Source organism: Tachypleus tridentatus, chromosome 8 (genome assembly GCF_004210375.1).
Source record: "Tachypleus tridentatus isolate NWPU-2018 chromosome 8, ASM421037v1, whole genome shotgun sequence".
NCBI classification, from domain to species: Eukaryota; Metazoa; Arthropoda; class Merostomata; order Xiphosura; family Limulidae; genus Tachypleus; species Tachypleus tridentatus.
The window spans coordinates 16,889,088-16,900,934 of NC_134832.1; the positions used below are offsets into that span (position 1 = coordinate 16,889,088).

Genomic DNA, 11,847 nt, shown 5'->3' on the forward strand with positions numbered 1-11,847 from the left:
TCCAAAGAAATCCATGTCGTGTTGATTTTCTTCCATGTAAAGTGGCTGTATATGTATATATAACATAAACTAATATTTACGAAAGGAAAAGTATTATTATACGTTACGCAATAGAGCTGTTATTATCTAGTTAGATTTTATTTGTAAAAATGTGTCGAGAGTATTCTCAAAGTTGTGTAGCAAATCAATGAATTCGACAAGTTTTAATCAATACGAAAACAAAATTTTCCTGCTAACAATAATTTACCTGCAAGTAAAACTATTCTTTAGAGTACAGTTCATTCTTGATCCCAAAAATTAATCATAGTTTTAAAATTAAATAGACAGACGACCATAAAGACAAATATGTCAAAATAGAAGAAATAAGGCTTTGAACCACCTGATCCGAGCATCTTTGCTTCTAGTTGCTGCAAAACCGCGCTCCGAACTCTGGGATCGAGTAAAGCGTCATAAGGGTGTCAGTTAGGTTCTACTCTTAGATTACAATAATTCAGGAGTTAACTGCAGGTGCTTCTGACTAAATGATTTCTCTCTATTCTATAAGTTAAAAATTACCTACGGCTGGTATAACACATCCTTATATAGACTCGCTTATATTTTCGAAGCAAACAAACGTTCTTTTCTTGAATTCAAATGGAATTATTTCTATTATTTACCAGATAAACCTGCTAGAAGTGGCTTGAATGATATAGATTAGAATAATGTAACGTTTATTTGTTGTTTTTTTGTAATTTCCCGCAGAGCTATACGAGGTCTATCTGCGCTAGCCGTCCCTAATTTAGCAGATAGTCATCAACAACCACAGCCAAATCTTGGACTACTATTTTACCAACAAATAGTGTGATTCATCGTTACATTATAATGCCTCTGCAGCTGAAAGGGCAAGCATGTTTGGTATTACAGAGTACTGTAACGTAATATTAAATGGTATCTTGCACTAAAAATATTAAACAGTCACCAGTATTGATCACTGAGTATAATAGCTAATAAAACTTTACGTTTTTCGTCGCTTGTGATCAGTTACGTCACTCTTACGTCAGAGAATTCTTCACCTGGAGCTCTGGTAAAAATGTAATGATTATGACTCTATTGTATCTGTTGGTGTATTATATGGACCAACCTCATACCGCCATTTTAGTTCTTTATAATTTATTATCATTATTAAAAACATCAACTTGAGACCAAAATTTGTATCGTACTTGCTAGATTACTATAAAGTATACTGAAAAGATTACAACGTAATTCAGGATTCTACTTTTTAGACCATTTCTACTTGTGGAGTTGTCACTTACTGAACAAAAAAGAAGACGTACACGGTGTTTACTTCATGCAACGTAATCCGATGTATGTTAATGAAAAAATCGAGAATTACGACTTCACTGGTACTTCGTTAATACTCTGGTACCAAGAGACCATAAAACCGAGCTACAGAAGAATAATAACGTTATATTACAGAATACCACCCTGTAATCCAGTACGGCCGTATCATAAAACCTTCATTACTATGGTTGATTCAAGACTTGCTCATGTTATTACTAAACCAAGTTAATACTTGTAAGTAATTAAAATAAACTGTTCATTGCTACAAGGTGCTAGTTAACAGAATGTTTAGAGTGCAGAACGTTTGCACTGTTAATCAAAACTAAACTACTCATGAAACCTTTCCTGTACGCAAACGGTCATCTATCTATCTAGTTGTTTCTATTACTTTCAAATAAGGTCTATATAAACCAAAGTGAGAGGTGGTCACATACAACTAGGCTATCACCGAGAAACATGTTAATAATCAAATATTCTAATTAACAAATATGTAACTGAAGCAAACGAAGTCCACATATTTTAATTTATAGGATTAAACAACTGATGTAATAATAATTATATTATGGCCTATATAATACTTTTACATTTTATATTATATGAAATGAAAACTCACCCAATTTATATTTATATATGTCAATTCGTTTATTTTCACCTTTGTTTTTAGTAAAGTTTTATAAAAGAGCTTTTGGATTTGCCCCTCAAATATTTAAATGCTAATTTTTCTTTTGGTTCCCAAAACACTAGCTCTTACAAGAGCTCAAATACTACGTCCTCTTAGAACGAGATCAAAACTGGTGCTCAAAGAAAGTTCAAATTCACAGATGTTTTTGTTGCCAAATTCCTTGTAACCCTACTTACCAGCTTCATTGTTATCGCTCTCTGAAATGCCTAGTACTCTATCTTGAATCAAATGTTTCACTTAAGCCATTCTTGTTCCCTTTACAGTTATTTTGTATACATTGATAACCAGAAAAATAGGTTCCTGCTTAGTGGCACGTAGAAAGACCAAACTAATAAGATGTATTGTCTTACGTAGATTGTTTCATATAGGTTTTAAACAGAAGAGATAGCAGAAAATCATTTTATATTTTTCTTACATTCTAGAGTTTCTATAATAACCTACTATTCCATAACAATTAATACAAAAAAATAATGAAAATCTCTTAAAAAGGAAATGAAAACAAAAAGAAGATATTTATAATCTACGTTTAAGTGGTGGTTTAGGGTTAATAATTTCAAAACTTATCTGCGTAGAATAATTTATTTGCACATCATGTAATAACCCGAATCAAGTAATAATCAATGTAACTCAGAACACTTAATTAAGTGTTAATACCCATACCAGATTATATGTTAATACCAATACCACTCGTTCTGAGATACATTTTTATTTCAAGTGGGTTTCTCGTCATTAAAAATCCATGCAACTATTGACTTGTAACTAGCACATCAAAAAATATACCACGTGGCTAGTACCTCACTTCAAGCAGCGATAGTAGTATGAGTTTTGAGCTAATACCAGTTTTATAGGTTCCATAACAGATACACAGTTGTTCTTTTCTTTGTTATTTTTTAAGTATACCACGATGTAAAAATTTATTGCACCGCCGTCTGTTCTTGAGGCCTGCAGGCACGGCCCGGCATGGCTAGGTGGGTTAAGGCGTTCGACTCGTAACCTGAGGATCGCAGATTCTAATCCACGTCGTACCAAACATACTCGCCCTTTCAGCCGTTGGTACGTTATAATGTATCGGTCAATCCAACTATTCGTTGGCAAAAGAGTAGCCCAAGAGTTGGCGGTGGGTGGTGATGACTGGCTCTCTTCCCTCTAGCCTTACACTGATAAATTAGGGACGGCTAGCACAGATAGTCTTCGTGTAACTTTGCGCGAAATTTAAAAACAAACAAACAAACCTTTAGGCGTGTAGGTGCAAATGTGTTTCATGGATCGTGCATTACTGTATAATTATTACAAGGGCAGCTTTATAGGCTGTATGTGTGTTGCATCAGTCGTGCTTGTTTGGTTATAAGTAGAATTTCTTATTGGGAGCTAAGAAATAGAAGCTATCTGATACAAAGTGCGTTTGATGTTACCAAGAATTTTGAGTTAACTCATCACACACACACAAAGCAGCATTGTTTTTCTCTTAGCGAAGAGGAACTTCTGAAAAGTAATTTACCAGAAGAATTGAAGCTAATCTATCCACTGTGAGCCTCTGGTGCAGAAATACAGAAAGTGTGTTTGTGTTTTCTTATAGCAAAGCCACATCGGGTTATCTATTGAGCCTACCTAGGGGAAACGAACCTCTAATTTTAGCGTTGTACATCCGTAGACATACCGGTGTACTAGTGGGGTGCAAAATATAGAGATATTGAGTGTTTGGAATGGTGGAAGGGAAGGATTAGAGAGCAAGTTATCACAGAAGTTGGATCATGTTCAGAAACAAATGACCCTGTAGATCAGTTGGCTTGTTGTCCATTGATCTAAAAAGAGTATGACAGGAAAACACTAGGGGCCACTGTCACCGCTCGCACTGCCCCGTCTCACCTGTGTTCATCTGGTCTTTCAACAAAACAGCCAATAACAACAACAAAAACTCCATGAACTCGCCATACATGATGAGGGTCAACTGAATCAAAGAGCATGTTGACTGCACTGAAGTAGTCAATGTTCTACCTGCACGGGCCTGATGGAAAGCACTTTGTAAAGTACTGATATAGAGAAAGGTTTCTTCTAGTGTGTTTGAAACATTCACAGGGTCTGGTGATATGATAATGAATTTATGGACAGGGTGTGAGGAGCTTGTATTTAGTGAAAGGCACTGTCAATACCGAGTCCCGGTTAAAGCCAACAGTTGTGGATTAATTCGGTAGAACTGGTCAGTGCACGTTCCAGAATAATTCCTGGAATTGGTGATATTCATGCCCTCTACGTAGTAGGCATGAAATAAAAAGGAAGTTTAAATTTATGTGTATTGAAAATACACGTTAGGTTTTATTTCATTATTTCGGGGGAAGAGACAGGATCAATACATTACATGGATCAGGTAGCGACTCATGTCTATAACTTGTCGAAAGTTCTAAAAGGTAATAAAAACAAAGTGCTAGAAAAGAGAAGTATCTTGGAACTGCAGAAAGCTACAATCCAATTATGGCATCATGAGCCCAGTCCTGTCCACATTCAGTCCTTCATACACTCTGTGTCACAACGATGCCAAACAATTAATTATTAAGATCAGAGTGGGCACAATCACACATTAAAACAAGAAACACACTCTATGAGCACTTTTTGTCAATTTGATTAGTGATGTTGTATTTAAATTTAGGTTTTTTTTTGCTCAAAGAACCTTTCCGTATTTACCAAGTATTTGTTGATCATCTGCTGTAATATGTTTGTCATGGTTGGTTTGTTAATGAAGATGTATATATGCGTTTGAACGAATGAAATATGTGTTAGCTTACACCACACAATTTAAATAGCCGTTTTACACTAGTTTTGTTTATTCAACAATTCACAGCGTTGTAAAAAACCCTGCAGAAACCAGGAAATGTATAAAAAACACTGGGTGATGGAGTAGTGTGTTTTTACAACACTGTACTTGTTGTACGTGTTAAGTGAAAAGGATTCTTTATTGTAGTTAATTTCTCAAATTAGATATCGAAATTTGTAACAGATACTCATAATTCATTATACAATATTATATGGCAGATGTCCATTACAGGGTATTATGTAAAACTGGATAACAGATACTCATTATAAGTCATTATACAACATTATATAGCCCATACCCATCGTGGAACATTTTGCAACATTACATGACAGATGTCCATTATAGGGTATCATGTAAAATTGAATAACAGATACTCATTATAAGTTATTATACAACATTATATGGCAGATGTCCATTACAGAGTATCATGTAAAACTGGATAACAAATACTCATTATAAGTCATTATACAACATTATATGGCAGATATAATAAATAGTCATTATGGATCATTACGTAGCATTATATAACAGATACCCATTGTGTATCATTATATAGCATAATATCATAGATACTCATTATGAGTCATTACATAACATTGTATAACAGATACCCATTGTGGAGCATTACGTAACCAAATATTTGGTTCTACGAAAGAGAAGTCACAAAATAATGCTAAAAGTCTGAAAAACGACTTCTTTTCATCTATGTTAAAGCTTCTTTAAACAGCTTGGGTTTTTGTCCCTGCCACTAAATTAGCTCAACCCTATCAGTTTTCAACGAGTAAACTGAGAAAATCTGAAGTGTCCCTGAGTAAAAGTTTTTATTTCAAAAATTTTAGTGATGTAAACATCACGAATGCCATCATTAAGTAATGATTTTAATGTTAATTAAAAAAATGTATATACATTTAAATCTCTTAAACATGTTTCGACAGTTTTTTTTCAGCCATAGAGCTTAGCTTTAGGCACAAATACTATTTTATTTCAGATGAAGTAAATCCCATGCATTTCTATTCTTCTAACGAATACGATGGTATCATAACACTGACTAGTTGACATCCTGCTACAAACAAACAAACAAAGGTCAATATCATGACAAACATTATGATAGTGTAGTAGGCTATTCTCAGAAAACAAAGGAAAGGTTTTATCTAAAAGTGTTTTGCCAAACAATTATTAATTACTAAATATAGCTCATCATTATCCCACAGAGAAAATACTTAACAATTTGAGGTACTTGAAGATAAAAAATGGCTGCGGGATTATAACGAGTCTAACAATATTATTTTGATGATAAATAGGCTTAGTGGAGACAACTAGAATTAAGAATAAGTATTTTAAGTGTTTGTGGCGTTGTAGGTTTTTTTACTGGTGGTGTAGTTTTTACTCTGATTATGTGCTGTATAAAATCATTGTTAACATATGAATATATTGTACATCCAATTTCAGTACAATGTCTAAGATGGTCCAATGTTAAAGTATAAATAGCGTTAAGAATTTAGAAACATGCTGTCACTGCTGTCATCTACTTGACACTTATGTTTTATAGGTAGGGCCAGATGTGTAACCACCTAGCTATTTCATGTTTAGTATAGAGACCAATCTGAAGAGAAGAGGCACAAGGTTAAATTAATCCTATAGGCTACAATCTCATTTTAAAACGAAATCAAATAAAATGAGGACGTTTGGTATATTATCCTAAAATGGTAATTCGACTATTCGCAATTCAGAAGAATTAAACTTTGAGAAATAAGTTAAGGCATAAATCATAATTAATCAGATCACACCCTCAATTTAGAACAGAGATCATTTACGTTTTCCTTCACGGACTTCTTCAAAAAAGCCTCTCCCCAACGGCACAGGGTTATGTCTACAGATTTACCTCGTTAGAAACCGGGTTTTGATACCCGTGGTGGGCAGGTATAGCACATACAACCCATTGTACAGCGTTGTGTTTAACTTCAAACAAACGAACATTCACAAGAAATACAGTTTAGCAGACCCTTACTCGGAGAGATCTTGCGGTACAAGCTGATTCTACGGTGTATAAAATTATATATAAATGTATAAGGTAGTACAAGTTTCAAATAAAGTATTATTTTCAATTAATCAGAAACTGTTAACGTTACGGACGTCTTAAATGTCTGTAAACCACAGACTGAGAACTACAAGTTTGAAGCTCTACATATGAATACAAGGCTTACAAACTTCAAGGCCATTATTTAAGACTGAACTTAACAAAAGTATTTTCATTTGATCTAAATCCAGATTTTAACGTTATTTAAAAACTGAATAAATATTTTCAGAATATGTTATATCTTATATTCCTCTAATGGTATTATCACTCACGCTTCTTTCCTCATTGGCTCAGACTTAGAGTTCTAGAAATGTAATATACGTACTCGCAGTGGGTACAACCAGAGAGTCCATTATGTCGCTTTGTGCCCAATAACAATTCAAGAAAACAGAAGTATCCCTCATTTAATTAATATCTTATTATTAATTAATACCTCATCTTAAAAAGAAACTTTATAAGGGCCACAGAAAGACTTATATACTGTCTTCTGGAAATCAGTCACATGTGATAAGTTGAAGTCCTTTCTACGTAAGTTAGTTTTATTTATAGCGCTATTTCAACTAAGCTATAATTACATAAGTGTTACGTATGGACTTATTATTAACCAATAGCAACTTCAATACTTAGAGCGAGCACTTTACTTATTTTATAGAAAAAAAAATTAAGGTTGAGAAAGACAAATATTATTAACATAATAATGCCAAAGTTCAAAGCTAGAAAACAAGAACGACTTTACACTATAGATAACAATAAAAGAAGTTTTTGTTTCAGTCTAGGTTTTTTATGATTTTAACATGATTAGAAGTACATGATTACTCGTATTACTAGCCCTAATGAAGCTACAATAGCGAAACGTTGGTTAAAGTATATATATATTTTAATTTTTATATAAAGAGTAAAGTAACTTTATTTCCAAAATGTCTATATCCCCCAGAATGGACAACAAATTCTGATAAACGCCTAGGTAAATTATTATCAATCTATAATCTCTATTTGAATGCGCACCTGTATCTTACTAAGAATGATTTTCATATCAATGTTATGTATAAATACCTTAGTATTTTGCAACAATTTATTTGTGCTCTAATTTAATTTTATAATTCCGTTACAGAATGTTCTAACGTATGCACATTTAAATATATAAACGTAACCAGCCACCCTTATCTCCTGTGAAACATACCTGATATTTCTACAGTAATCATTATTAACTTACACAAACGTAATTATCCTTGTCTTACTGTTTCATCAACTACTGTCCGGATTTCGATACCCGTGGTGGACAGAGCACAGATACTTTATTGTGTTGCTTTGTTTTTAACGTCAAACAAACAAATCGTTCTACAGTAATTATAAAATGTTGTTGTTGTTTTGAATTAAGCACAAAGCTACACAATGGGGTTTCGATACCCGGTTTTTAGCGTTGTAAGTCCGCAGACATACCGCTGATCCACTGAGGGAAAATTATAAAATGTAAATAAAATTAAAGTCCGTAATGGAACTTAACATTTTATTACAGTACTATCAACCCATATCCCATGTGTACTTATTGTCACTCTAGTCTTTCGGGTTTAAGGTAACTTGCATAGTTTATGAAGTGTTTTTAGCACAGAGGTAAAATTAGCTTTCATATAACACCACACGTCATCAGGTACAACTTACGTCACGTCAGTATTAAGTAAAGGACTTTGCTTTAAATCATCTTTAAATAAATACTTTAGAACCGAATCAATAAATGGCATGATACTTGTTTTATGTGTGAAACAGTATAATTTCAGTAATTGTTTTATTGCTGGACTAAAATTTGATTTTATTTTTTAAAAAATTACAATTTCTTAGCAAAATTTCAAAGTGTTACAACATTTTTGTTACGACCTATCGGCTGATACTGGAATACGTTCAGACACTTACCACTGACGCACCACAACGCCAGGATTAGACCCTGTACTTGGTACATGACAAAGGTCTTAGAGAACAAACCACAGTTCCAACTGAAGACCCGTCAGGACACAGAGATAAATGAGCACATTACTACACAGCTGGAAGAAGGAAGCGTCCCCGCTGTCGCGAGAAACCGAAAACGAAAACTGACGACGGAAGGCGATCCGCCAGTTTTGCTAAAGTAGATGTGAGAACACACACACTGGCGCCACGAGTGGCAATTTGGTGTTCAATAAAATTGATTCGTTGAGCGATCACGAGTGGTTATAAAATCTTTTTGTTTGATAGGAAATGTCGCCTAGTTACAATTGAAACCCATTTCACAATAACGTATAACTAAGTAAACAGTATATAAATAACGGATGATTTAAAAATAAGGACCCGCAGAACAACGACGAACGTGTTTCAAAGATTTCTGGCACAAGGTTTTAGAAATTGTTTGGATAAAACGGCAGCTTCGCCTATCCAAAAGTATCTACGAGTCTTGTTACAGATTTTAAAAGAGTGGAAACATGGATCCATTATAATGTATGTACGAATGTTGCAATGCATGGACAGATTCGTGTTCGTTCGAATATGAATACTTTATTCTAAATCGTTTACAGTTATTCGGGGTTTGAATTAAGTAGATATTTGTTATAGGTACAAAATACCATTTGAGAGGAAGTACAGTTAGTATGGACCAAAGCTTGTTTCTCGTTTTTTAGCGTGTTCAAGTAACATAAATCTCTGATAATACGATTATATCGTTCGCTCTGAATGGTGTGCTTTATTGCATAATATTATGTAAAGAAAGCAACAACAAAACGTTGCATAAAACCAAACATCATTAATAATCTTATTGATTAGTGAGCTCTCGAGATTTATCCTTCCCTTAGTGTTATAGAGGTCTTATATGTGATACTGTGAAAATTAGTGTTCTATTTCTCTGGTGGGTGGAGCGAAACAAGATGATACAAATTTTAAATTTAACTGAAACTTCAACCCACAATCTACGAATGTATTTGGACAAGACGTTTCGTTCTTGATCTTTATGCAAAGCCCTCTATTGGATTGGCTAGGCGGCAAGTCAGCAGGCTTGCGACTCTAAACACAGGTATCGATACTTGGATTAGTCAAAGACCAGAATACCTGTACTGCAGCTTTGTGCTTGACGATAACTAAACAGATCTGTCTGAAAAATTTTTGTAAGCCTATTTCTCCACAAATGTATGTATCAGATATAAAGAGAGGTGCTCGGCATGGCCAGCTAGGTTAAGGCGTTTGACTCGTAATCTGAGGGTCGACAAGTATAAACTTTAAACTATACAAAACAATTCGCTATTAACTAATACTGTGTGATCCTAATTTGCCAGTACTGTTACATTGCAGTTCGAATCATGCTTCATTTCTATATTTTATATGGGTCCGATATGGCCAGGTGGTTAGGGCGGTCGACTTGTAATATGAAGGTCGCGGGTTTGAGTCTTCGTTACACCAAACATACTTGCTCTTTCAGCCGTTGGGGCGTTATAATGTGACGGTCAATTCCACTATTCGTTGGTACAAGAATAGCCCAAGAGTTGGCGGTAGGTAGTGATGACTAGCTACCTTTACTCTAGTCTTACACTGCTAAATCAGGGACGACTAGCGCAGATAGCCCTCGAGTAGCTTAGTGCGAAATTAAAAAAACAAAACAAAAAACAAAGATAGGTGATAATTTTATTGTTTGTGTCAAATACCACTCGCGGTTGGTTTATAAACTTAGTTGTTTTTCCTAGAATATGCTCATAAGATACCAGAAAGCAAATAACTGTAGAAACGTATATAGAAAGTATCTTGTTAATTAATTATGCCTTATTATACAGTTTTGAATGCATAATACAATGGAATTATTTCTCTGAATCCATGTTTTATTAAAAACAACTAGATCGTAAGCACTGGACTCTGTTTGACCTATTTATAATATAAATGATTTATTTTTAAAATACTAATAATCATTATATGTCAATATAAATAAAATACGAACATTTTATTTTAAAAGAACTGATTTTTGTCTATAAGACAATAATAAGAAAGAAAAGGTTTGTCATGAGCGTGACATTGTGGTGTACAACTTTGTTTCATATAATATGTATATAGAACTTTTGTGATGAATGTGACATCGTGGTGTACAATTTTGTTATATATATAATATATATAGAACTTTTCTAATGAATGTTACATTGTAGTGTACAACTTTGTTTCATATAATATGTATATAGAACTTTTGTGATGAGCGTGACATTGTGGTGTACAACTTTGTTTCATATAATATGTATATAGAACTTTTGTGATGAATGTGACATCGTGGTGTACAATTTTGTTATATATATAATATATATAGAACTTTTGTGATGAGCGTGACATTGTGGTGTACAACTTTGTTTCATATAATATGTATATAGAACTTTTGTGATGAATGTGACATCGTGGTGTACAATTTTGTTATATATATAATATATATAGAACTTTTCTAATGAATGTTACATTGTAGTGTACAACTTTGTTTCATATAATATGTATATAGAACTTTTGTGATGAATGTGACATTGTGGTGTACAACTTTGTTTCATATAATATGTATATAGAACTTTTGTGATGAATGTGACATCGTGGTGTACAATTTTGTTATATATATAATATATATAGAACTTTTGTGATGAGCGTGACATTGTGGTGTACAACTTTGTTTCATATAATATGTATATAGAACTTTTGTGATGAATGTGACATCGTGGTGTACAATTTTGTTATATATATAATATATATAGAACTTTTGTGATGAGCGTGACATTGTGGTGTACAACTTTGTTTCATATAATATGTATATAGAACTTTGTGATGAATGTGACATCGTGGTGTACAATTTTGTTATATATATAATATATATAGAACTTTTCTAATGAATGTTACATTGTAGTGTACAACTTTGTTGTATATAATATAATCTATAAGACTTTTGTGATGAATGTAACATTATGGTATACAATTTTCTCATAT

At 33.4% G+C, this 11,847-nt stretch overlaps 1 protein-coding gene across 2 annotated transcripts in view; it reads right to left on the reverse strand.

The window, feature by feature from the left end:
* The window catches only part of LOC143258592 (uncharacterized), an 81,580-nt gene extending 72,595 nt beyond the window's left edge, over positions 1-8,985 (reverse strand). Inside the window, exon 1 of one of the 2 annotated variants that reach the window (XM_076517780.1) lies at positions 8,797-8,985. In XM_076517780.1, the coding sequence (XP_076373895.1) occupies positions 8,797-8,842 (46 nt within the window). In that variant the 5' untranslated portion in view covers positions 8,843-8,985. Of the gene's footprint in view, positions 1-7,213; positions 7,336-8,796 lie in introns of those variants that run through there. The other variant, XM_076517779.1, reaches the window with a different exon arrangement.
* Between the last annotated feature and the right edge of the window lie 2,862 nt (positions 8,986-11,847).